Source organism: Heterostelium album (genome assembly GCF_000004825.1).
Source record: "Heterostelium album PN500 unplaced genomic scaffold PPL_scaffold14, whole genome shotgun sequence".
NCBI lineage: Eukaryota > Evosea > Eumycetozoa > Acytosteliales > Acytosteliaceae > Heterostelium > Heterostelium album.
This window is the reverse complement of record NW_008805076.1, coordinates 544,530-571,676: the sequence shown is the minus strand read 5'-3', so window position 1 is coordinate 571,676 and position 27,147 is coordinate 544,530. Positions and strand designations below refer to the sequence as shown.

Below are 27,147 nucleotides of genomic sequence, written 5' to 3'. Positions count from 1 at the left end.
ATATTGATTGGAGTGATTGGTGTGCCTTCTATGACAGTTATATAGTATAGTTAATCATTAAAGTTGATGGTGTTTATATTTATAGATTTAATTAGCAACACCAACAATACAATAACACAACCATACAACAACAGCAGCAACACTAATAATCACAAATCATAACTACACTAATAAATAAAAATCACCTTTTTTGAATCAAAAAAATAAAAAGTTTAGCGGATTTCACTAAAATATAAAATTTATATTTACATATTTGTTTTGTTTTTGATTTAATTATTTATAATCCTATCTTTATAAACATCTTAATCTTTATCCTATAAAACAATACAAAAACAAAAACAATAACAATAAACTTAAATATCTACATTTCTTTATATATTTTTTCTTTCTGGAAAAATAAAAAAACTAAACTAATTTAATTATTTTCCAATATTTTCCAATATTTTCCAAAAATGATCAAAGTAGTTAGTAACAATACTAGTGGTACAGAGAGTTTAAAGACAGGAGCAGATCTAGATCAACTGGTTGCGATTAAAGTATCAAAAGTTGGAAGTAGTTCAATTGAGTGTAACAGTAACAACAGTAGTATCAACAACAATAGCAACAACTTTAGTGCAATTGGAAGTATTAGACAAAGAGCGGATTCAATGATGGAGGGTTCAAAGAAATTGAGTAGTTTCATAAAATCTAGAAAATCATTTTCATCATCGAATTCATTGATTGGTTTACAGAATGGCGGTAGTGGTAATGGCAATAGTCTGAGTAGCAGTGTCAGTTCAGGCAGTGGAGTCGGTAGCAGTGGCAGCAGCAACAGCAACACTGGTGCCAACTCTGAAAAAACAGCGGGTGGTGAATTGACCCCGGAAGAATATAACAAGCGAAACACTCGTCAGATTCCAGAGATTCTTCTTGAGGACGAGCCTGAGCTCGAGGACGAGGAGTATCCATTCGATTTCGAGCGATACTACTACGAATCGAAGGAGATCAATCGTGAGACTGTCAGAGAATTGGTAGTGATTCCCGAGGAAATGAATGTTGACACACTGGAATACGTTGTCAAGGACAACAGAATTAGATCGCCTCCCACCGACTACAAGTCCGGTGTCAATCAGGTGGTTGACGATTGTCTCGACTTTTACTTGTCAACCAACTACAAAACACTAAAGACAACATCCTATCAGAACAATGAATCGCCACACGCCGTTGTGCATCAGCTGATGGAGCGAAAGATTGAATCGAAGCCGCCACCCGATGAAACAACAACATCAACAGCAGCAGCAACAACTTCAGCAGGAAACAAAGAAGTGAATGACGACAGCAATACCACTTCAAATAGCAATAGAAATAGTACATCAATGTCAACGAATATTATAGTAAAGACCGATGAGGTTGATGAACTGCACATGGGTTATCTGGAAAGACAGCTGCGTGTTCAGAACAAAGCGGATCTGCAGAATCAAAAGAGTTTATTTTCATACTTTACACTTTCGGATCCACCCGTTTTCGCAGCGGAACCGTCGCCGTATGCGCGTGAAAAGTCGCGTTCCATCTTGGTGGAGTGCAAAGAGCTTACTTTCAAGTTGTGGGACAAAGAGGAGGAGAGTGAACCTTTCTACTGCTCATTGTATCTCTACGATATTGCAAAGAAAGCACGTATTTCAGAAGTATTTCACTTTGATTTCAACAACGAGAAAACCGAGAAACTTCTTGGTGGCGTCGGCAACTCAAGTTTGACTGGTTCCAGCAACAACGCCAACAACAAGAACTCTCAGGCTACCAACAACGTTGTTAAAGATGAAATCAACAGAGCAAAGCGAGCTCTTTTTAATGTTGGCAAGTCATCACAAGACATATATCTGGTACTTAAAGTTGAGAAGATTTTAATGGGTGATATAGATGACCAAGCCGAACCTTATATTAAATTAAATGTAAGTTAGCCAACTAAAATAATAATCAACTACTTTCTAATTGTTGTTTTAATTCAATATAAATTTAGTTAAAGGATAAGGAAAAAGATAAATTAAAAGATCAAATCAAATCTTATTGTTCAAGACTTGGAAATTATAGACAAGCATTTTGTTGGGGTTGTGTGCCTTTGTTTGGTATGGACGGAGAGTTGGGTGTCGGTGATAATACACATTTCCGACCGTTGTACAAGTATAGACCGGATACTACCGATGCACAGATGTTAGATTCCACGATGTCCGAGTACTCAAAGAGTGCCAGCACCAAGAAGTTAAAGGTGATTCCAGGATATTGTACTATCGATGTCAAGGAGCTGAGCAACTACTACCGAACGACAACCACCGATCCCATTCCAAACACTGTAATATTCAATCAATCGCTACTCCCATTGCAATTTACACCGCCACCCATTCCACCCTCGCTCACTTCCACCCCGGCAACCTCAGTTGCTTCCACACCCGCCGACAGTCTGTCGCCACGACCACTCGATCCCCAGTCAGCAGCAGCTACTCTCTCGCCACCACCAGTTTCACTCAGTTCAACATCGGTTGTTTCCTCTGAGAAGATTGTACGTGAGATTCAAGAGTTTGCACCGTATCCACGCTTTGAACCCAACACAGAGTTTGTCCACAATCTCTATGTCTATCCAGAGTCTGTCAATCTCTCGAATCGCAGCGGTAGTGTAACGGCGCGTAACATCACAGTCAAAGTCCAGTTGATGGAGAACGACGACAACGTCAACTACGAGGGTATGAAGTTGATCTATGGACGCAGCAACACCGATCTCTTCACCACCAAATACTACTCGTCGGTAACCTACCACTCAAAGACACCGATATTCTACGATGAGATTAAGATGCGTTTGCCAATGACCGTCCTACCAACGCAACATCTTCTCTTCACATTCTATCATATCACCTGTCAGAAATCGTCGGACAAGGAATCAAACTACGATCAACCGATTGGACATGCTGTGCTCCCACTGTTCCAACACGGACGAATTCTGAGTGACGACGTATACAGTCTGCCAGTCGCATTGGAACTGCCACCGAAATACAACAAAGACGAAACCGAAGCAGCTCTGCGCTACATCGATAATAAGAAGCCAATATTCCAAGTGAGAACAAAGCTTTTCTCTTCGATCATCTCCAACGACGAGCATTTGAATCAGTTCTTCAATGTTGTCGCCAATCCAGCTGCTTCCACCGACCAATTGAAACGAGCAATTCGTGGACTCTCCCAAGCCAAGATAGAATCACTCTCCCAGTTCTTCCCGATCTTGATGAATCAACTGTTTAGAATCATGACTGGTCCGCTCTCCAATGAGTTGTCGATGGTGTCGTTCATTCTCATGGGTGAACTACTGGCGATAGTCAACGACGTCGCGCCACTCACATCGCAACGCTACTCGAAGTATGTATTCAACAACAACAAACACTCTGATATTCCCGTCTACGAAGTATTGATTCGTACGTGGTTGGAGTTGGTTCGTTTCCAAGAGCACAACTCTGATAACATATTGCGATTCTCCAAGTTCTTCTTTTCGATCATCTACAAATCGATGGCACTCAGCTTAATCGAGAGAAGTCGTCGCGAAGAGAACAAGACTAGAAAGGGTCGTTTCGTTGGTGCACGTGGTCAGCTACGAAAGCTGATTGCCATCCTGAGATGGGAGGCATCTACACGTGTCAAACACACATTCAAGCTCTCAAAGGAACTGATCAAGTCACTGAGCACACTGATATCATCGCTTCTCTCTATTGCCGACCGTGGTTACGTATTCTCAATCATCAACAGAATCGTGGCCGACTTTGAATCGTCGACCAACGGCGAATCAGAAGCTGAAATGAACGAACTCAAATTCGAATTCCTCCGTATCATCTGTCAAAATGAATACTTTGTACAATTAAACATTCCACTTCCCTACAGAATCGATCCATCTCTAAAATTAAATACTATTTTAACATCGTAAGTAACTACTACTACATTATTCAATATTGATAATTGATCATTAACATTATATATCGTCAATCCAGTTCAAAACATTTTATTTCAGAAATATTGATGGCAAACATTGCAAATGGATTGGCACATAAAGAGGTTTTGGTGAGAATGGATGCAGCCAATTCATTGAGAGATACTTTAATTAGAATTGAAATGGATTCAAGATGGCAAGAACCACTTACCAAACAGAGAATCGTTGGTGTTTTCGTACCATATCTATCGAGTGTCGTCAGTAATTGGTCGGTGTTCAAAGATGATTCGTTCATTGTGAAGCGTAACATCTTGATATCGTTCTTGTATCTCCTGAAGAGTGTGCATCCCAACCTGTTGAGATTGTGGTGGAAAGAGGAATCGAAGGACAAGTACGTCGCAATGTTTGAGATACTCTGTTGTTGTGTCGATATCTTTGAGTTTGTCGGAAAGGACAAGCTGTTGGACCGCGCTCTCGAGTCGACATCGATTCGTACCTCCACTGCGAAATCGATACTCGAAGACTTTTACACTGGCAACAGAACGTCGCCCTACAGCTCCAAGAAACAGTATAGCCGCTCGCTGCGTGAGAAGCGTGTCGATGCACGAAAGTCGATTCTCGACTCTTACAACAGTCCCAACAACAACACGTTGACCAAAGACAAACGTGGATTCGCAAAGGGTACGCTGGGAACGACCAACAAGATCAACATTGCCGACTACGACGATCGTCTAGAGTCGAATCTCGCCTATGAGATTGGCGCTATCATCTTGGATATAAGCGATGATTTCATGTATGAATTCGAGCGTGAACTCAAGACTGCACCGTACTACGATGTGCTCGAGAAGGTATTCAAACTGCTTCACTCGTTCTTGGTTCGCAATCAACCGATTACACTGATTCCCAAGCTCTACTTTACGCTGCGTCAGTTTGTCTTCAAGTTCCCCAAGTCGCTCTTTGAGATAAACAACAACTTTTGTTCGGATTTGTGCAACGGTGTGATCCGTCATTGCAATTCACCCAACAAGACTACACGTGAAGAAGCTGCGGCATTCACTTATATTCTTATGAGAAAGAACTACGAACAGACCAGAAAGAACTTTGTTCGAACCAAGACACAGTTCATCATTGGTCTCTCAAAGATTGTCTCGAGAGAGATTCGCGATGATTACTATCTTCGCAAGTCGTTGGATACTATCAACACCTATGCCGTCACACAGGCAGAGAAACTCGGAACCAAGTCATTCGCCAAGCAAGTCGAGGATCTAACAAAGAGAATGCACACGTTTGTCATCGATAACATCAAGATAAACAACCACAAAGACGATCCAGAGATGGTTGCCGATCTCTATCATCGTATTGCAGAGAACAACAAGAGCAATGCCGACACTCGTTTGATATGGCTACAGGGATTGGCCAACTTTAATCGCTCACAAGAGAATTACTCTGAGGCAGCGCAATGCTATCTTCACATGGCTGCTCTTGTCGCAGAGTATCTTGCTCTAATTGGTTCGCCCGTCCCAACGATCTCTGGCAGCCAGGCATTCACAACATTCAATCGTAACTCACTGGAGGAATCCAATTCCTACATCGAGCGTGAAGACGACGAAAGTAATCAACGATTCACAATCGATTACTTCCAAAGCTTGATTAACGATGCCATCGGATTGTTGAAGGAAGCCGATCTCTTTGAGATGGCGAATCTCGTCTACAAGCTGTTACTGCCGGTACACGAACACAATCTAAACTACGAGGAGTTGGCCAATTGTCATGGTGATCTCCAGGTTATCTTTAAGAAGATTGTCGAGTGTACAAGAACAAAGTCACGTATGTTGGGTAGCTACTACCGTGTCGGTCTCTATGGCAACCGCTTCGAGGAGTTGAACGGCATCGAGTTCATCTACAAGGAACCAAAGATCACCAGACTCGTCGAGATCAAAGATCGTTTGCGAACACTGTTCTCCAAGAAGTTCAGTGTCGATGAGAAATCGATACAGATCATCGAGGGTTCCACCGCAGTCGATCTCACAAAGCTGGACGTCAACCAATGCTATCTGCAACTAACATCGGTAGTTCCCTATTTCTCAGAGGAGGAACTCACTCAACGTCGTACACCATTCGATCATTGTATCAACTTGAATCGCTTCATGTTTGAGACACCGTTCACAGCATCCGGTGCAGGTCACGGCAATAGTGTCGCCGACCAATACAAACAAAAGACGATCCTCACCGTTCAAAACTATTTCCCATACACCAAAAAGAGAATCCAGGTCGTCTCCAAGCAGATCATCAATCTCTCACCAATTGAAAACTCGATTGAATCGATCGAAGCTCGTACGGAAACACTTTTGAGCGAGACCAAAGCGGCGCCTCCCAACCTCAAGATGTTGCAACAAGTCATTCAAGGTTCAGTTCGTCTCCAGGTGAATGCCGGACCACAAGAGATCTGTCGTATCTTCTTGGCGGAGGGATCTGGCTACCCACCGGAATTCACCGCGCGTCTACGTCGCTCACTCAGTGCTTTCCTCGGCGTCTGTGCCGATGCACTCCAGCTGAATCGTTCGTTGATCGACCAGAGTCTGCCGGCAGCTGTCGACTTCCAAGATGAAATGGAATCGGGCTATCTGTTGCTACTGAACGTCATGGAGCCCTTCCACGTCATTCCACCCGAGGGAAGCTACTTCCCAGCAAGCAACTCTAGCACACCTACACTCAGTGGTTCCAACGGACTTGGAAACAGTCACGAGGATATAGACTCCAACTCGAGCAATAGTCCAGGCGGTGGAAATTCTCTTGCAGCATCCGGTCACTTGATGACCGTTGGCAGTCTGCAAACCAACAATCCGCTAAACAATTCTACAAGCATCCCACCTGGAAGCTACAGAAAATCCTTCACTCAACGTCTTTCCAACTCATTCAAGAAAGGATCTCCAATGGATGGTGCAACTCCTGATTCACATTAAAAAACCAACAGATTATTTAAATAATTAAATAAAAAAATAATATCATATAATATTTATTTTAATCTAATAATATAGTTCTAATACGATAATAAAATATTTATTATTTGGAAAATCAAACCCTGAAAATTAGAAATTTAAATTGATGTCTTTATTACAGTATTGGAAAAAAAGACTTGTGAAGAGTTCATGCGTCATTGTAGTCCTTTTATCGTCAAAGATATTACCAGCACTTGAGAGGATGCTCTCTGACGGTAAAGTGGTTGCTGAGACACACAGATATCGTCTTGCAAGTTTGGCTAGTCTCGGGAATCTACTCTGGTTTTCTTTCCACCAAAGATTAGTGGTAATACCCGGGGTATTATCTGCACTTTTCTCTTTTACCTCTTGTAAAAACTTGGTGATTTCGTTGATCTTGCGATCTGTATTTGCAATTGTGGATGACAATCTACGATATGTAACTGGACCATTCTTTTGTTTTTTCATTGGCGACGGAGTATGTTGTGAACTGATTTCACTGATCTCCTGCTCAATACGCTTAATGACTTTTTGCTGAACATCATTATCCAGTTTGTTGAATGAATCTTTATGGCATGGGTTAAAGAATGACGCCACCTTAACTTCATCATTATTGATATACTGATCCATTCTCTTATTGAAAGACACTTCTAAAACTTCTTTCAATCGACGACCTTCAGTGGTAAACTTTCTATTTTTAACATCTTCACAATGAAAGTAATCTTTCATGTTGATGATGATGCCGCTTAACCGTTCAATTGAGCATGTGTTACGGGTGGCTAACTCCATTGTTGATGACTCAAACTTGTAAAGAAGAACACTGTAGTCATCAAGCATATCGATTTCTTTATCACTCATGTGGAACTCTGACTGATCCAATAAAATCTGATCGATATAGACCTTTAGCTCGATGTATCGTACAACCATTTGATATACAGAGGTCCAGCGGGTAGGACAGCCGATTAGTACCTTATACTTTTTCGACTTTGTTTCCTGTGCGGTGAGTGGTGCATCAGCTCTGACCATATCCCTCAATTTGTTTGCATGTGTAGGACTATATTTAATCTTACTGCAAATTGTTCGGACTTTGCGTAGGACATTATTAATGGAAGGTTCATCTGACACCGCGTATGTGAACTCTGCCATAGTATTTGTTGAAGAGGTAAATGTGCTTTCAACATTATCGTGTTCTGTCATCTCTAGCTTTCTCTTATTGGCACCAGTATTTGTCTTCAATGTTGTATTCTTCACATTACTAGTGCCGGTACTTCTTGCCCTTCTTCTGCTTGGGATCGGATTGAGATGAATATTCAACTTGAGACTGAGCTGCATCAATACCTTGGTCTAAACTTGAACTGTCTTCTATAGCATCTGTTTGTATTGTGTTTTCAGTAGTAAGTTTCAACGACTCTGAAGTCTTTCTGTCGTCCAGACTAATTGAATCTGTTACTACCAGTTGAAGTGTATGAGACATGCATCTAGTTTATTAAATTTTCTTAGAATTATAGATTATAATACAATAGATTAACCTCATGTAAATAGTTACCTTGTATGTTGGATAGTGGAATCCTTTAGATAGCTTTTCATTGAAGTGCAGATGTTATCTGCATTATTAGTTGTAATTGAAACTATCTTGTTTTTAATATTCCATCCATTAGCACCTAGTACTGAAATTGCTGTGTTTTCAACATTCGATTTCGTGTGTTGTACATTAGGAGACAATAGAAGTGATATAAAGTTGAAATCTTTGTCAAGAGTGTGAGCATTAAATGATGTGAAGTTATCTTGTGCAGTATTGGTCCACGAGTCCATTGTTACAGATACATGATCCACAGTATTAATAAAACTCTTGATTTGTTTTTCCATTGATTGACTCCTATCCATTATCTTTTGTTTCAGGACCTTTGCCGAAGGGGATGTATAATGAAAGAAACTTAGAAACCTATCAAACCAAATGTTATCGGCAAGGCTAATTGGGAGGTTGCAGTTGACGATAACATCGACGAGTGCGTCATCAACCTTATCTTTATCATAGTCTGTGTCACCAGTACCTCTCTCTCCTGCTTTCTCGCACCCATCAGATTGTAAATGCCTTCTAATATTTCCTTTATGTGTACACGAAATTGTTTCTTTACAAATGACACAGACCGATTGAGAATCTGGTTTACCATTATAATCTGTTGTAAATTTAGCACCCCAATCTTTGGTTACTAATTTTTTGTCTATTTCCCTCAGTTTTTGTTTATCTGACATTATTAAAATGAAATGAGTAATAAAGTAATCAAAACTGGTCTTAATATGTTGAATTAGATAGAATTTTTAAAATAATTATAAAATGTAAATGTTCGACTATCCAAAATAATAAAAAAAGGAGCAGTACAACCACTGATTTAAGGCGGGAAGCTTAAAAAGGGAAAAATGCTCATGGTTTATGAGAATTGACTAATTGACAATTATTTTATTTAGAATATTAAGTTGATTTCTTTGTTGTTTTGGTTGATTTCTTTAGTTTTTTTGGTAGTCTCTTAGTTGTCTTGGTTGGTTTCTTAGCAGTGGTCTTATTTTTGGTTGTAACAGAGTAGCTTGTTGGTTCTTCATTTTGTTTATAAATGAATACCTTTTGACCATTTTCCAACATGAAGTTCTTTGATTCTTTTGGCTGATTCTTATCATCATCTTTTGCAAGTGGTGTGTCTAATCGCTCTTTCTCTGCCATGAAAATAGTCTGATGTGCATAATCCCATTGTCGTTCAGGTGGATCCAAAGGAACTTTAACTTTGTTATCCAGGGTGACTCTCCAACTGTGGATTGGCAATTTATCCAACGATAAATAAAGATAGTGTTCCACTGTTTTGTGATAGTTCTCTAGATTCTCTGGTTGGATCTTTTTGAATGAATTGCCAATGGCTGTCAACAGATCACCGATTGTACGATATTGACCACCTCTAACATTTAGCTTTCAACTGATTGAATAGATATTCAATAGCATTCAAGAAAGGGGAAAATCTGGGATTCGGTATAGATCTATGTCTCTTGTATTTATCAGTTGAGAGTAATGACAGAGCATCTTTGTAGATACCTTCATTTGTCTCCAATGAATGTAAATGATTGATTGGGGTACTCTTTATCTAATTTTCTGTAACAAAGTGCGAAAGAAGTATCTGAATGCATCCTTAGTGAAATGGCCAAACTGAGATCTTGCCATTAATATTTTCCTTCCAGTTACAGCACAAACCACTGCAATCGTTTCAGCTTTGCCACCTCTAGTTGTTGGTTTCTTTGTAAATGGGATTCCATTAACATAGTCAAACTTTTCCTCTATTTCTCCACTTTCTTGCTCACCATCATCTTCATCTTCTTCCTTCTCTTGTTCTATATCCTCAGTATCTTGATATTCCTCTTCTTCTTCTTCTGCTTCTGCTTCTGCCTCAGTTGTTTTTCTTTTCATTCCTGTCTGTTTCATTCCTGTTGGCATCTTAACGTAGAAACCTCTGTGACCTTTGCGATTAACAACAGGTTTACCTTTTGGTGCTCTACCTTTCCTAGCTACCAAATTGGTTTCAAAGTAGGTAACATCGTAGTAGATGATATGATCTGGATCTGGTCTCTTTCCTTGCTTCAGAAGTAGATTTGCATAGGTGTATCTATCATTAATGATAATGGGTGTGTTTCTTGATATATCTTCTTGTGCTGCTACTTTGAAAGTGTAACCTCGATCATGTATGAATTTGTTGATTGTAGATTTCCCAACTGAAACCTGAAAGCGGTCCTGTATCTCTCTCTTTAGCTGCTCTCCAGTGATGCATTGCTCAGAGTCTACTCTGTCCATTATGAATTGCTGAAGCATTGGAGTTATCTTGGTTCTCTTTCCTTTGACAGGCCCTCTCTTCTTACTGTACAACTCTCTAATGTCACCAGTTTCTATGAACTGTCTAGCATATCTGTATCCAGATGACTTTGATATATTATATTTTTTACAAATATCATCAGTAACTCCATAGGTTAAAAGATCTTCAACAGCAAAAGCCAACATCTTGTTGTCTAATGCTGTTCTCTTCACTTTTGTATTACTATTACTACTTTTCTTTCTTTTTAATGATTCTACTGTCATTATTATTTGATATAAATAAATTATTGTACGGTTTAAACATATTTAAATCAAATCTCATCGAACAATTAATACTCAAGAGAAATCTGTTAATTCTCAAAATCGTCAATTCTCATTAAGCATATGCATTTTGTCATTAATTTTTATTTTTAATTTTTTAATTATGAGTTTTTATTTTTTTTATTTGAGCATTTATCACTTTTTAAGAGCTTCCCGCCTTAAATCATGCTGCGCCGTTTTTTAAAGTCTAAACATGAAGAATATATTTTACAGTTATTTATGTACATAATTACAGAATTAAATAAAGTATTGAATAAATAAACTAATTAATATTATTATTGATGAAACCATAATTATTAGTTGAAACCAAAATGAATTTCTTTCTTTGAAATAGACTATTCCTAAATTTTCTATTCTGAATTCATTCAATATCAATAGCATTTGTGAGTCGTTGGTACCTGAAATTAGGTGATTAATATCAAGTCGATTGAGATTATCTACATTATTATTATTATTATTTTGTTTGAATAAATCGATATGTCGTTTGAGTAACCATTTTAATTGATATTTATTTGAGCTACTGATTGCCTTTCTGATGTGACTATCTATTTCGTTTACAGTGTAGTGATAGTTTTCGTAAAAGTAAGATAGAAACTCAGTTGAATATCTTAATGTATATTTTATAAGTGACGCTATTTTCTCTTTTGGGAAATCCGAGCGATTCTCTAGAAGGAATTTAAAGATCTCTAGATAATTCATTCTAATACTATTGATATAGGAATTAATTGAACAACCTTCAGTACGATTCTCGTGAAGCCATCGAACTGCATCGATATTGCCCATTTGTGTTGCATTGTCTAACGCCAAGAATGTACATCCTTCAGTTCTATTACAATGGAACCATTGCAGCACAGTGATTGATCCAATCGATGAAGCATAATCCATAGCACTAGGCGTACAACCTTCACTTCTATTATAGTGTAGCCATTCAACTATATCTTGTCTTTTACTAAGGACTGCATTATCCATTGCATTCGCTGATGCAATGACAGTATCGATATTGCTGCCAGTATGCTTCTCATGGATCCATTTACCAAGTTCGAGATTACCATAGAGAAGAGCTCGATCTAGAATACAACAATCTCTGTACAATCCCCAAATATCTACATTCCTATCTATCAGCCACTCTATTAACCTGATATCACCAACTTTAAGTGGGATCTCTACTATTTTCTCTGAATGAATATCGATGTTATAATTATTGTACAAATAATCCATGATTTCCAACTGACCAGCTTCCAATGCACATTCAAATGTGATATTCAAGGTATTATCTAAACTATAAAATGGCTGGCTGTCGTCAGATCCTAAATGTTGTTGACTTGCCAAGTATTTCTTTAAGAAACATATAAAAACTTCGAAATTCTTGCTGTTTGGCGACATTTTTAGAGCGGTTCGGTAATCCCATCCGGAATCACGTACTCGCCTGTGTAAGTACTCCATCATCTCTAAACGTCCATACTTGGCAACATAGATCATCAATGTACTCGTATTGGTTGGTATCTTAACTTGATCGATGTAGAACTTGAGAATATCGATTCTATTGACCTGTATCGACATTTCAGCGGCACGCATACTGACATACGATCTATGTTCATCGTCAGCCCAAAACTTGTGATTCAATTTACCATCGTAAAACTCCTTTAATTGATCAAAGTATCCATATGCAACCATTTGATGAGGTATCGTTATGACTTGATGCCATTTCAATGTGTTTAGCATATCACTCTTTACAATCTGCTTTGATATTACTCTAACATATTCAAATATTAAATCTCTAATTAATCTAAAATTAAATAGTTTTAAAAATATTATCTTATTCATTATTTTAAAGATATTGTTTAAAAATATAATATTTTGTGATCGATTACTTTGCAAAAAAAATTAACCTGCGATGATCGATCAAAAAAAATTGTAGATCTACCGACTATATTATTCATTTTAATTATTAAATATTACAGCTAACGAGAGGTTATTTTGTTATATTCTTTATTGAACAGTATCTTTTATATTTATTAAATTTTGAGGAATATAATAATCTTTATTACAATGTCAAGATGAAACTTGATAACAAGAGGAGTCCAAAAGATACTTTGAGAGATGAAGCAGATCCAGGTGTATCACAATAGTTGGAACCGATTAAAGATTTTGGAATGGGTTCTCCTTCCTTACAGTAGTTGTTATAGTCAGCGCATTGACTCATCTTTGGCATGTCAATGCAAAGGGCACTGTAGACCTTGAATGAATCACAATTCATTGGAGTTCCAGTAGTTGTGGTATTGTACGGACAGGTGGCACAATCTTTCATCGTTGGCATCTCTGTACAGATCGATACGATTTCCGTGTTGACTTTGGCTGTTGTTGGCAGATTTGGTGTAGCTGCTTGAGTCTTGCATTGCTCAACAACGGAATTGGCAGCACACAACGCATTATAGTTCTTGCAAGCGTCAGCGGTTTTGAATTCTCCAGTGCAACCGTCAGCCAAAAGTGAGAATGGAGCACACACTCCGACATTCGACTTGGCACCGGTACAAGCAAGGCCGATGGAACAAATTACCATTGAGCCATTATTGTTGGCTGCGCACAGAGTGTTGAGATCGGCAGTGGCATCATATGTGTAGTTTTTGCATGGATCTGTCGTTGGATCGGTCAAACATGGTGAGTCATCTGAAAACGAACTAACAATTAAACAAGCAAATAAAATGAAAACAATTAATGAATATTTCATTTTTTTTTTTTTTCTTTTTTTCTATAAATTTGAATATTAAACAAATATTGGTGGGAAATGAAATTATAACAAATAAAAAAAGAGTAGATTTCCTTATTTTCTTTTAAAGTCTTAAATTAAAGAGCCAGGGTTTCTTAATTCTTAAAAAGAAAATAAAAAGGACAATACTTATCAAATCTTAAAATGTCAAGATGTTTTTTTATCTAATTATGGTTAAAAAAAAAAAAAAAAAAAAAGAAAAAAAAAAAAAAAAAGATCTAATAATTCCTTTGAAGGCTTGCCCTTTTGGATAAAATTAAAGTTAGATTTCCCATTAATTAATAATCAAATTTTAAACTTGGTTAAATCTAATAATATTGATACTTTGAGAATATAAATGATTAATATTTGAAAACACAATTACACAATTTTTTTCTTAGATATATTTTATTGCATAATACTTAAAGAAAGGGCCAATAATCTATCTTTTAGAAAAACAATTTTTTTTTGCAAGGTTAAAGGATTTCAAAAAGATAACAATATTGAATTTTTTATTTTAAAAACTTATTTATTCAAAGGATAGATAAAAATACCTGCAATGTTTTGCTGTGAGTTTCATATCATCTTAAAAATTGTTGAATTTAATTTAGTTTTGGTGGGTTATGATAAAAAAAAACTTTAAAGTTTGATGATTTTTTTCCAAAAAAACAAAAAACTATTGCAAAAAAAACTATCTTAATTTTAATACTGATAATAAGGTAAAACCCCCATTGCGAAAAAGAATTCGATTAATCTTTTGCATCAATTTTCACAAAAAAAAAACTATCTTAATTTTAATACTGATAATGAGGTAAAACCTGAAAACATTATTAAAATTGTGCCGAGATTTATTCAAAATATCTGTATTTTTTTAAAAATTGATGAGAACTTTAGGATTATAAAATGAAACCTTAAAGTTGATTATTCCAATTCAATTTGTATTATAATTAAATACTTAGTTATCTATAACAATGTTTTATAAAATTGTTTTATTATTATCTGTATTAATATATATAGCAACACCGATTGTAGCTTCTACCGTTACAGTTGAGATTGACGATGGTCTCATCAATGGTGTTGGTCATGATACTCATAATTCATTCTTGGGTGTATGTATATTGTTTTTATGTCTTTTGAAAAAAATAAAGTTTGATAAACATAACTATTCTTATTTCTCGAGAAATCTAACTTTATTACTTTTATTTTTTGTTTCTTTCTTCTTTATTCATTTTGGTTGATATGTTATTTTTAACAGATTCCTTTTGCTCAACCACCAGTTGGAAATTTAAGATTCGCTTCACCACAACCACCAACTCCATGGGGCCAAAGTGCATACGATGCTTCATTCAATAGACCCGATTGTTTGCAAGATTGTCAGATGCCTGCTGGTGTATGTCCAAATGTAACATCAGAGGATTGCTTGTACTTGGATGTCTATGCTCCAATTCAAGCTGATCCATCTGCCGGTCCATTACCTGTCATGATTTTCTATCCTGGTGGTCGTTTCACAATGGTATGATTACTAAAACATTGTTTCAACTTTATAAATCATTTTAAAAGAAAAATATTACTAACAAACATATTTCTTTTTAAATGATTAGGGTGGAATCGCTCCATTGTATGAAGGTGGTAACTTTGTTAACAGATCAAGTGTAATCCTTGTTGTAACCAACTACCGTCTTGGTGTTTTCGGATTCATGATTTCACCAGAACTCAAAGGAAACTATGGTTTTGAAGATCAATTACTGGCACTCAACTGGGTACATGATAATATTAAAGCATTTGGTGGGTAAGTAGTATAATATTAACTTTACAATTTTGAATATAATAATAATAATTGTATTCTATATCATTTAGAGATCCATCACAAGTTACAGTTTTTGGTGAATCTGCAGGTGGTACCAGTGCAGGTATTCATTTGATTTCACCGGCATCTGCAGGATTGATGAAGGGTATCATCATTGAGTCCGATCCATTGAGTCTTCCAGTGAAGACCTACGACCAGATGATCAGTTTGGCAGAGGCTTTCTCAAAGGATTTGGGTTGCAAGATCGATGATCTCAATTGTATGTTGGGTAAAACTGGTGAAGAGATCTTCATTGCCTCGAATAACACCATGAATAAAGTAAACATTTTGCATCCATTGTTCTCATTCTTGCCATGGACTCCAGTGATCGATGGTGCTTTGATTCCAGATCAACCATTGGCACTCATCGAGAAGGGTCAATTCAACAAAGTTCCAGTGATGTTGGGTACTGTTTTCGATGAAGGTTTAATCTTCATTGCTTCCGTCGCCACTCAAATCTCTGCACTCGAATACAACGGAGCTTTGCTCGATATCTTTGGTCGTTATGCTCCACAGGTTCATTCACACTACAAATCATCATTGTAAATATAAAACAAACTTACAAATTATCAACTTTTACTAATTAGTAGGTATAACTATATTATAGCAACTCCTCTACTGGTAACTATTTAGATTTGATGTCGTTGATCGGTACAGACTTTGTATTCCAATGTCCAACTAGAAAGGTAGCAGTCTCTTTGACCGCTGCTGGTATTAGCGATGTCTATCAATATCAATTCCAACATGTTTCATCGTTCGATGCCTACACCCCAAATGGTTTCCCAATGTGCAAGACTCATGTCTGCCACGGAATGGAATTACCATACGTTTTCGACTCTGTCAGAAGCACTGGTCAATTCAACTTCACTGCAGAAGAACAAATTCTCTCCGATCAAATGGTTGATTACTGGACCAATTTCGCCAAGAACAGTAATCCAAATATTGGTAACACCCCAACAATCCAATGGCCAGCATACACACAATCAAACGATATCACTTTGGTTTTACAGACACCAATCTCTGTAGAATCTGGTTTGAAAAAGGAATTCTGTGACTTCTGGGATTCAATTGGTTATGAAGTTTGGTAAAAAAATAAAATAAAAATAAAGTTTGTTGGTAATACGAATAGTTTTAAAAGTTTACAAAAAAACACTTTTATTTTTTGCAGAAGTTCGGATCATATGATCAAGATATTTTTGTTTGAATCCTATTGCTAAAATTAACAGAAAGCTATTTGGAACTGATTAAATGATTATAAATAATCAATAATATTATAATTAATAATTTACAAAAAATGAATAATAATCTATTTAATTTAATAATTAATAATATTTATATTAGAAAATTATTATTTAATAATGTTAGTTTGATTCATAATGTTTTTGAAGAATCAGTATTGAAATGGTCAGAACTGATTATAAGTGAATATCATTTGGCTTATTATGGATATATAGATCAACTAAAGAATTTAAAAAGTCAAAAAAAGAATAATAATAAAAAGATCAATAATAGTTTAGTGTCTAGTGATATTATACATCCGATTCAAGTTTTGGATTTTGTTTATCCTCTACCGAGTGTCGCTGCTAAACAAGGCAATCTACAACTGCTCGAGTATCTCCTTGAAGTCGGTGAACTCTTCAGCGGCGAAGAGTTGTCGTTGGTGGTGGTTAACCGTCATTTCCACTTGGTTGGCTATTTCCTCGAGAAGTTCGGACAATCACAAAACTTGGATAGTGCTCTCTGTGCTTGTGCTGAACACGGTCATTTAGAGCTATTCCAACAGATCTATGAGTACGGTGACGACTATAACGATTGGTCGAAAATCGGAGATGTTGCATTCAAACACAAAAACTTCGACATTGCTAAATGGTTAAATGAAAAGCGAGGTGTTACTTGCTGTCCTGACACTGCAACTGAACTGTTCTCACTTGGTGATCGCGATATCATCGATTGGTTGTTGAGAACCGGAGTTAGATTCAGTAGAAGCGTGCTTATCGAAGCGATAAAGATAGGTGATCTTAAATTACTTGATACTCTGCATAAAAAAATATACTATTTCTTAAACGATAACCATGCAATTCAAACGGCAATTCAGCACAATCAAATGGAGATTTTGGATCACCTAATTTTCCAGAAAAAACTAAGGTATACTCGAGCCAATCTAGCGGGAATTGCTGCGCTCGGAAACTTGAAAATGATGAGGAAAATAGGTGGCTGTAGACTACAGTTTTTTGGCAAGATAGCATTCTCTGTCGCTGCGGAGAACAATCACATCCACATCTTAGACGCCATGCACTATATTGACGCGAGAATCAAATGTAGAAGATCATCTTTGAAAACCATAGTGGAAAGAGGAAATCTAGAGATGTTGAAACATCTTTATCAGACACAACCAACCACTTTCAGAAGGGATCTCGTCGACAAGGCAGCAGAGCACTGTCATATTGATATTTTAGAATACTTGGTGCTGGAATTAGGTCTGATTCCAACCGATGATTCTTTCAAGTTTGCTGCTGCCAAAGGACAAATGGAAGCAATAGAATTCCTATATAATCATACGGCAATCAAACCAAATATATCTTCACTCGAAGATGCAATCACCAACAATCAATACGAAGTAGTAGAATGGATTGCCATCAACGAACCCAAACTTATTCAACAATACCTATCGTTTGCTATTACAAAACGAACCGATATCAGAATAGTAGAAATTCTCTTTGATTTGGGAGCAACATTCAGTCACCTGAATTATGTCTTTGAGGCACTCCGATACGGTAGATTTGACCTTGTCGATCTATTTTTCGATTCGGTTTCGTTGGATAGTAAAAGTATGTTGGCTTTTGGCAAATCGATGTATACCAACCATTATGCATTACCATTCAAATCTGTTAAATACTTTTTCAACAAGTATTGCGATATCAATAGTTGCACAAAGAATATCAGTATAAAAGATCTATCAACTACCCATTTGGATCATGCACACTTTCTATTGGAGCGATTGGATGATGACCAATGGAAGGAGCTCTTACCGAAACTATGGAATATGTCATTGGGTTTCATCCGATACCTATTGGAATATAAAAGAATACCAATGCCACCCAATTTTTGTGAAGATCTAGCAAAAATCAATGATTTTGAAAAGATAAAGTATTTACATCATAATGGATTGCTAGATTCTACCAAAGTACTGGATATTTCAGTCGAGCGTGGTCACATGTATTTAATAAGATTCCTTCATCGAAAAACAACTCTTGAATTCTCAAAGGATGCAGTATTATATGCAGCCAGCAGAAGTTTTAAAAGTGTCGTAAAATATATCTATTACAATGGAATGAATCAAAGTGATTTCATCACTACCAATGACAAACCAAATCCAAATGTTCCAATCGATAATTTTTGGGTATCTTATTGCCTAGGAAATAAATTATCTTAATAATTTCTATATATTTTTTTTAAATTTCTTGATTTATAAATATCTCGATTAAAGATTTTTTGGAAATGAGTTTTATCAAAATTACCATTTTGATTATAGAAAAATCTCACTTATATAAATAATAAACACAATTTAACAATAATAATGAATAGGTTTTTCAGTAATACGATAGGCAATATTTCTTTAAAGTCATATCCGTTATGCTTAAAAAGATCTATTGTTAGCAATTCATATTTAATAAATATTAATAGTAGTAGATCTAAAATTGATCAAACTAGTTTAAACTTTAAAAGATCAATCAGTTTTTTTAATAAATTATTTAATAGAGATTCAGTTAATAATAATATCAATAGAAAAGATCAAGAATATACAAAGAAACTAACATATGTTCAAACACTTAGTTTTATTGATCATGATGAAGATTCCTTGAAGAAGATAGATGAGGTTATTGCGGAGTACCCAAATGACTTCAAAGCACTTTTAGTTAGAATTCGAATCTGTTCGAAATTGAATAACAAGAGTGAAACTTGGAATACCATTTGCGCTGCTGTCAATTCGCTTCTAGATACAACCGCTACTTTCAAATCGACCGATGATTTTCAAAGAGCTTACGAAACCTTGGTGGCCACAGTAAGGGAGCTAATTGAACAATCTAGTATCGATCACACAATGGCTGATTTCTTTAGAGCTGTTACTAAATTGAATACCGATCTACCTGGTTATATTGTACGTCCGGCCTATTTAGAATTTCTCAGTGTCGGAGATAATGTACAATGCTATTCTATATTAAAAAGGTTGGAGAAATCAAAAGAGTTCATACCATTCGATTCAATACAGTTGGGACTGCTAGAGTATAGAAGAGAGGAATATGAAAAGTCACTGGAACATATTGACGGTGGATTAGCATCATTCGATGAAATAGAGAATTCAGAATGGAGAGTTATTAGTAGGGAACTTTTAATCTCTGCTCTTAATGTCAAACACCTTATATATACCAAACATAGACCAGACGTCCAAGGAGCGATAGGCTCACTCGAACTTCTAGTTAGAAAGTATCCAGATTATGAACCGTACAAAATCAATGCTTCTCTTGCCTATTTATACTCTCAGCGTGCAGTAGCAAGATTTAAAGATTCTCTTAAACATGCGAAAATCGCAATCAAACATTTAAATGTAAGTAAACCATACTCTACTCATATAAGATTTTTAAACATATTATTTATCTAATAAACATTATTAACATTAACGGTCTATTAATAGGAGAATATTAAAAATGAACGATTTGAATTGTATTCAAACACTATAGCTTGTATGACTCGTTTGAAACTGGAAAGAAGTGAATGTGATAAGTTTATAAATGAGAGTATGGCAGATGTGCAAAGATTAAGTTCTACTATTGGAGTGACCAGAGAAATGGTCGATTTTTTGGGACTGGCTGCTTCCGATTATGTTTTGAGTTTGGATTTTAATTGGAAGGAGTGGAATGAATTCAAAGAAAAGACATGTTCAGAGACAGACAGAGATCGAATTTTATTCATCAAGAGATCGTCATCAAACCAAGAGATAGCTGAATCCCTTGCCCTTTGGATATCTTTGCTTGAGAAGCATATGGCAACAACATCACCCAGCAATGATGGTTCCATATTTCTCAATCATCTGAAATCTATTCTCCAGACTACTTCGATAATGGTAGATTTACTGATTCGTGGTAATCTAGAATTCCAAATTCCATACGGTATAGCTGGTATGATTAATTCAATATTAGACAGGGCCACCAACTATATACCTTCAAACGGCAACTCACCATTCTATCTATATCCATGGAAAATGGTTAGTTATCCTTCGACGACTTCAGAATCCATAGATTACCTCTTGGTGAAGAATTTTCTAAACCCAGACACATATGAGAGTTCCTACAAAAGAGTTGAAAGCTTAATCAAGTCTGGCAAATCGATTGGATATGCTTTAAGATTCGGTGCATTCCCAGAGACAATAGATGCAACAACAGAAGATCAACTCGAAGTCCTATTTGATACCGAAGAGAAATTGGATCGATTCGATAGTGAAGCTGACAAATTATATTTCCAAGCTATTAGAGGTTATTCAGAAGTGATGTTTCTCAAATCCAGTCGAGGTATTGATAAACTACAAGCGCTAGTAACAAAACAACCAACTTTCTACGTAGCTCAAGTACTGTTGTCAACATCACTCATCTCTCTTGGTAGATTTAATCAAGCTAAATCAGTACTAAATAAGATAATGGACAATGATAAGATTAACCATCATATCAAATCAGTAGCGACATTACATCTTTCAACTATCGATTACATAGAAGGCGATTATCGATCGGCATTGGATAGGTTAGAATCAATCTATGTAAAAGGATGGTTGGAGTTGAATTCAGATTCAATGTTAAACTACCAGATACGATGCAGATTGGTATCTGTTCATGGACAGATTTTGGTAAAGATATTTAGTGATATGATTAAAGAGAATGATTCGATATCAAAGGAACACAAGATGCTTTTCTATTTGTCAAGATCAATGGCAAACGTGTTATTGTTTAATTTCAAAGAATGTATGACAGATTTTGAAAAGCTAGATATTGAATATTCACAAATCATTAGACATGTAGAAAAAACAGTAGGAAGGTTGGTTAACGTAGCGCAGTTTGAGTATCTAAACAAACATTATAAACTATTCTTACCCTATTTGGAGCAAGCCAACTTGGAACCACTTCAAATCAACACCGATGACATAATTACATCACTCTATATTGCTGCATCCAGTCTAGCATCCTCAATCAACAAACCAACTCAAAGTAAACAACTTATACAAGAAGCACAGAAAACTAATGAATTTAAATTGGATGTTTTAGAGTAATAAATTTTTTTATTTAATAAACATTTTGAATTAATAGTTATTAATATGATGGTTGATAGAATTGTTGGTACTTGGTTGTTTAATTGACTATTATGTTGGATATTATATTTTGATTTTCTGGTGTTAATACAGTTGAAATATATCTAGTAACAAGAAAAGTTCTTTGTCTTTTAGGATCATATACTCTGGACTGATAGACTGACATATTACCTTGTTTATAGAGAAGTTTGAGAATAATAGGAGTATTATTATTATTATTATGAATATCGTTAATATTATTGTTGTTTAAATTCGATTGATTATTACTAATATTTAAATTATTGTTATTATTATTATTTTTGTCGTTGATGTCTTTGTTGTTGTTGGTCACTTTTTTCTTGTTATGTAGAATTGTCGTCTTTGGACTTTGAGTGGTTCTTCTAACTTCTCTTTCTTTTGACTTTGACAATAAAAGGTTAGCATAATCATTAACACTTTTAAGTTCTTCTAAAATCCTAGGAAGATTTTTGGAGCTAACTTGATTGGTTGCAGATCGATGTAGTGCATCTTGCAAAACTGAAGTTGGAACATGGTGGCTTGGCGGTTCAAAAGTTGGAATACTTGGGCTTACAATATTTGAAGATATTGATTTGATTGAAGATGTACCTATCTGTTCTTTCTTACTTAATTGATCAACCAGCGGTATTGTACTTTCTACTATTTCATTATCTACATCAATGATATCATCTGGAACTGAATACTCCAAAGTATTTCTTTTAGAATTACTAATTCTATTTAACATTCTATGGTTCAAGACACAAGTTTTAGTAAGTAAATAATTATATTGATTTTAATTGAATTGTACATACGTTTGTTTTTGAAAAGACTTCAAGAAATGATTTTTTGAAAATACATTTTAAAATTTTTCCTTTTTATACTTTAATTTCATAGTTCTAAAAGAATAAAAAATCTATAAAAATAATTATTTGATTGACAAAGTTCTTGAAACTTATTAAAATTTAAATCCAAAAATTGACAACTATGATTGACAACCAATTTTTTTGTGTGGTGGGGGAAAAATGATAATTGTTTATTTCTTAAAAAAATAGATTTATAAAAATAGGTGTGTAAGGTATTCATGAAAGGAATGATTTATTCTATAATTAATAATAATTTGACTTTCACAATCTATAGATTTTCTTAAAAAAACAATATATCTTTAGAATTTAAATTTAAAAAAATAAAATCACAAAAATATTAATTAATGTGGAGCGAATTTGCTTCGTTATTCTAGTTTTGTTTGTTTTTTTCCATTCATTCAGCTTCATTGAAGTAGCTGATAATGATGTTTATTAGCAATATTATTGTATCTAAACTACTTTGATTTAAATCATTTCTAAATTATTTAGTCATTAAAATATAAGTGGGATTGATACCCTTTGTAACCTTGATTTCCTCGGATTGACAGAGTTGGTTGAGTGCATCGAGTAGTTCATCTTGTGAAATATTTGAAAACGCTGGTTTGTTATCGTTGGGTTTGCTAAATGCTTTTGCTTGTGTAAATAGTTGTTCCTGTGTCCAGGGTGTTGTACGAGCACCCATCATTCCGAGAATAGCTTCCTTGAGTGCTTCTATCTCCATACGCAGCGACGACGATCGTCCAGTGTTGATCATATCCATATCGATTGTACCGGTGGTCGGATCGGTTGCAGACACCTGAAGTGCAGCCCTCACCAAACGGATAGCCTCTGTTACATCGACTGGCTCCACCACAGGCGAGAATCTTATCTTGGCATGCGCTTCACTGGTACGTATCAGTGACTCTAGTTGTCTTGGCGTTGCAGAGATCGTTCTTCCACCGCCCTGAGCTCTCATCTCGAGATAACCTTTAACCAGCAGTTCGCCAGCGTCCTCTTGGATGATAGGATTGATATTCTTGCGCGCATAACTGATGTAGTCGGTCATCATGTCTCGGGGAATCGTCCATTGCGGTGCGGGATTCTCATTCCAATAGAGCGAAACGATGTGTCGCGACAACATACGATCGTGTCTCTCATTGGCTTTATCCAGTACCAAGTAGATCAAGTCGAAACGCGACAACAAAGTCGGTGGCAACTGAATGTTCTCCACGACGGACATTCGCGGATTATATCGCGACTCCTTGGGATTGGCCGACGCCAGAATACTGGTACGCGCATTGAGCGAGCAGATAATACCGGCTTTCGCTACGGACACCGTTTGTTGTTCCATCACTTCGTGAAGGATCGATCTGGTGTGATCGGACATCTTGTCAAACTCGTCGATACAGCAGACACCCTCGTCAGACAAGACCAGCGCACCCGATTCCAACACGGTTTCACGCGTGTCTGGATCACGCGTGATGTAGGCAGTCAGACCGACAGCAGAACTACCTTTGCCACTCGTGTAGATACCACGCGGTGCAATCTTGTGGACGAACGACAACATCTGCGACTTACTGGTACCGGGATCACCGCACATCAAGATATTGATATCGCCACGAATCTTACTTCCACCCAGACCCTGCTTGTTGCTACCACCAAACAACTGACAGAGAATACCCTTCTTTACATCGTCCATCTCCCAGATACTCGGTGCCAACGACCTTGTCAACAGATCGTAGATATCCTTTCGTCTTGACAAACTCAGTAGCTCTGCTTCTCTCTCTGCACTCACTCTAAACTCATCGATATCCGCCAACTCTGAATTGAATTGACTCAATACCGATATATCATCATGTCTTCTACCTTTATCTGTTTTCTTTATATACAATACATCAATATCTATATAGATAGATCGTTAAAGTTGATTAGTTAGTAATTAATTTGTTTAATATATATTGATTGTGTTAACTCTACAACATACATGTTTTATAGATAGATCTAAGTGATTTGGTTGTACCGCTTGCTCTTGATGCATTTGCTTTGAATACACCGGTAATCTCTACACGGTCACCTGGCTTACCGATATCGATAAGATCACGGTATACAAACATAGATACGGTGTGTGGTGTCTCACCCTCTGGGATGGCATCGGGTGTCTCTTGTAACTTGATAAACTGCTTATCAAAGAAAGAACAACGATTGTGAACCAACTTCATACTAGATAGAATCTTACAGTTTTGATTCGGACATCTTGTTGGTTCTACAATCTTTTGCTTGACTGCTTCTGTCTCCACCGTAAAGTTACACACAGAACATTGAAAGAAACCTGTCTTTAACTCTGGAATCAATGGACTTGTTCGAATAATCAATCCTCTAATCGAAATAATTTGATCGATATCTATAATCATTGTAATTGTAAATTAGTTAATGATAAATAAGTAATTAAATTTAGTTAGTGTTAGTTACCTGAAGGATTCAATTGACGCATTGGTTTCGTTGTTTTAAGGTTGAATGGATGTAGTTCGATTGGATCAGTGAGTACACCAGTAACTTCGTCTAGTACCTCTGGATAGATGGTTGTAAAGATGTTGTTGATCTCCTGCTCCGTGAGTTGTATCATTTCATTTGGGTATCTGACCCAAATGTAATAGAGCGATTGATCAAACTGATAGACATAGGTCATATTGATATTTAAATGTCTACTCTTATTCTCTTTTAACATTCTTAACATATCTAAATATAATATAATGACTTCACCTTTATTATTCTTATTCCTTACACCACTGCCATCTATATCCATTTCATCTTCTTCCTCTTCCTCCTCCTCTTCATTATCGCTATTATCATTGTTGTTGTTGTTATTATTTGAAATGGTTGAAGTTGGCTTTTGAATTGTAAATGACTCTATGAATACTCTGAATTTGACTTGAACATCACTGACTTTGATGTTGGTACCCCAGATGTAGATACCTTCGTTCGGAATAGCGGATGCAGCCGACGACGATAGTGGTTGACTACCTCCGTTAGCTAGATCACTTGTTTTACTGTAGTAGCTATCAAAATCATCGTCCTCATAGGATAAATCCTTATCTCTTGGTCCTCTTTTTACATCTTTTGAACCGCTAGATGCTGAAGTACCCACACCATTTTCATCGATCGACGATTTACTTGCACCTCTTGTACTTAAAAAATTGATTTTCGAAACTGCTGCTGGTTTCTTTGATATTACTGATCTATTATTATTACTACTACTACTACTACTATTGCCATTATTTATATTATTGTTATTATTATCATTTTCATTATCTGATGGATTTTCATCATCATTATTATTATTATCTTCTTCTACTTCATAATTTTCAAAAGGATCCATATCTATTTCTATTAATAATTTAAATCATAATAAAATAAAATATATCTAAATAAAAAGGTTATGTTATTTCAAAATCTAATCAAATAACACAACCAGTTGATTCTGATTGATCAATCATGGCGCCTTTTTTCAAATTTCGAGTTAATCAATTCAAAAAAAAAAAAAAAAAAAAAAAAAAAGTTAACATTTTTTACAAATTAAATTATTTTAATATTCTAGTAAAAGATAATAGATGTTAAACTTAAAGATAATTTTTATTAGATCAAAATAATTTAGTTATATTAGTAATAATTATTTTATCATATATATATAGATATTCCCTTTTTGGACTTTGTGATTTGGTTTTTTTTTTTTTTTTTTTTTTTTTAACTTCAATTAAACAAACAATTATTATCGACTCGACGTAATATGATATGTATTTAAAAGGTGGATCATGTGATCATATCATTATATATCTAAATATGTTAGTGTTGTTTAAAATATATGATGTTAATCATTTTGGTGAGAATGACAATCATAGCAATTCATCACAAATCTATGATTGTTTTCAAGTTGACCACTAAGAAAGAAGAGTAACAATCATTTTTATATTTTATTTTATTATTTATTTTTTTTTAAACACACCCAACAAGCAATGTTTAAATCAAATTAATTTATCTCTAAACTTCTCTTTAACTGACTGACCCAAGTGTGTGGTACATGTTCACCCTGGCACCTTATCAAGAATATTATGTTGTAGGTATGTAAGTATGTGAATGGAGTGACGATTGCACCCGATGGAGAGATTGATAGTCAAGATTTCAAAGAGAGTGAAAAAAGAGATACAAAACTAAAGCTATAAGTTCTATAAAAACTACCACCTACTCTTACTACTACCTATACCTACACTAAACAACACA

At 35.8% G+C, this 27,147-nt stretch overlaps 8 protein-coding genes across 8 annotated transcripts; 3 read left to right on the top strand and 5 right to left on the bottom strand.

Annotated features, from left to right (window-relative positions):
* Positions 1–452: 452 nt before the first annotated feature.
* On the top strand, positions 453–6,903 carry zizA (DOCK family protein; the record flags this gene model as incomplete). Its single annotated transcript, XM_020581338.1, has 5 exons — positions 453–1,928; positions 1,997–3,933; positions 4,002–4,201; positions 4,316–4,788; positions 4,969–6,903. 5 exons carry the CDS (start codon positions 453–455, stop codon positions 6,901–6,903), a joined length of 6,021 nt encoding a protein of 2,006 aa, XP_020428125.1.
* A 58-nt stretch (positions 6,904–6,961) lies between these two features.
* Positions 6,962–9,171, bottom strand: PPL_10568 (uncharacterized protein; the record flags this gene model as incomplete). The annotated part of the gene is made up of 3 exons (XM_020581337.1): positions 6,962–6,966; positions 7,218–8,239; positions 8,465–9,171. 3 exons carry the CDS (start codon positions 9,169–9,171, stop codon positions 6,962–6,964), a joined length of 1,734 nt encoding a protein of 577 aa, XP_020428124.1.
* Positions 9,172–9,388: 217 nt separating this feature from the next.
* PPL_10567 (uncharacterized protein) lies at positions 9,389–11,029 on the bottom strand (the record flags this gene model as incomplete). Its single annotated transcript, XM_020581336.1, has 3 exons — positions 9,389–9,874; positions 10,145–10,611; positions 10,813–11,029. 3 exons carry the CDS (start codon positions 11,027–11,029, stop codon positions 9,389–9,391), a joined length of 1,170 nt encoding a protein of 389 aa, XP_020428123.1.
* Positions 11,030–11,323: 294 nt separating this feature from the next.
* Positions 11,324–13,814, bottom strand: PPL_10566 (endosomal membrane protein; the record flags this gene model as incomplete). Its single annotated transcript, XM_020581335.1, has 2 exons — positions 11,324–12,872; positions 13,135–13,814. 2 exons carry the CDS (start codon positions 13,812–13,814, stop codon positions 11,324–11,326), a joined length of 2,229 nt encoding a protein of 742 aa, XP_020428122.1.
* Positions 13,815–13,997: 183 nt separating this feature from the next.
* Positions 13,998–16,882, top strand: PPL_10565 (carboxylesterase/lipase family protein; the record flags this gene model as incomplete). The annotated part of the gene is made up of 7 exons (XM_020581334.1): positions 13,998–14,007; positions 14,850–14,941; positions 15,088–15,345; positions 15,434–15,621; positions 15,690–16,220; positions 16,286–16,757; positions 16,847–16,882. 7 exons carry the CDS (start codon positions 13,998–14,000, stop codon positions 16,880–16,882), a joined length of 1,587 nt encoding a protein of 528 aa, XP_020428121.1.
* Positions 16,883–16,972: 90 nt separating this feature from the next.
* PPL_10564 (uncharacterized protein) lies at positions 16,973–21,994 on the top strand (the record flags this gene model as incomplete). Its single annotated transcript, XM_020581333.1, has 4 exons — positions 16,973–17,823; positions 18,001–19,078; positions 19,301–20,284; positions 20,372–21,994. 4 exons carry the CDS (start codon positions 16,973–16,975, stop codon positions 21,992–21,994), a joined length of 4,536 nt encoding a protein of 1,511 aa, XP_020428120.1.
* Positions 21,995–22,073: 79 nt separating this feature from the next.
* On the bottom strand, positions 22,074–22,775 carry PPL_10563 (uncharacterized protein; the record flags this gene model as incomplete). The annotated part of the gene is made up of 1 exon (XM_020581332.1): positions 22,074–22,775. The coding sequence occupies one exon, from the start codon at positions 22,773–22,775 to the stop codon at positions 22,074–22,076; it is 702 nt and encodes a 233-aa protein (XP_020428119.1).
* Positions 22,776–23,374: 599 nt separating this feature from the next.
* Positions 23,375–26,248, bottom strand: mcm4 (DNA replication licensing factor MCM; the record flags this gene model as incomplete). The annotated part of the gene is made up of 3 exons (XM_020581331.1): positions 23,375–24,774; positions 24,857–25,273; positions 25,342–26,248. 3 exons carry the CDS (start codon positions 26,246–26,248, stop codon positions 23,375–23,377), a joined length of 2,724 nt encoding a protein of 907 aa, XP_020428118.1.
* Between the last annotated feature and the right edge of the window lie 899 nt (positions 26,249–27,147).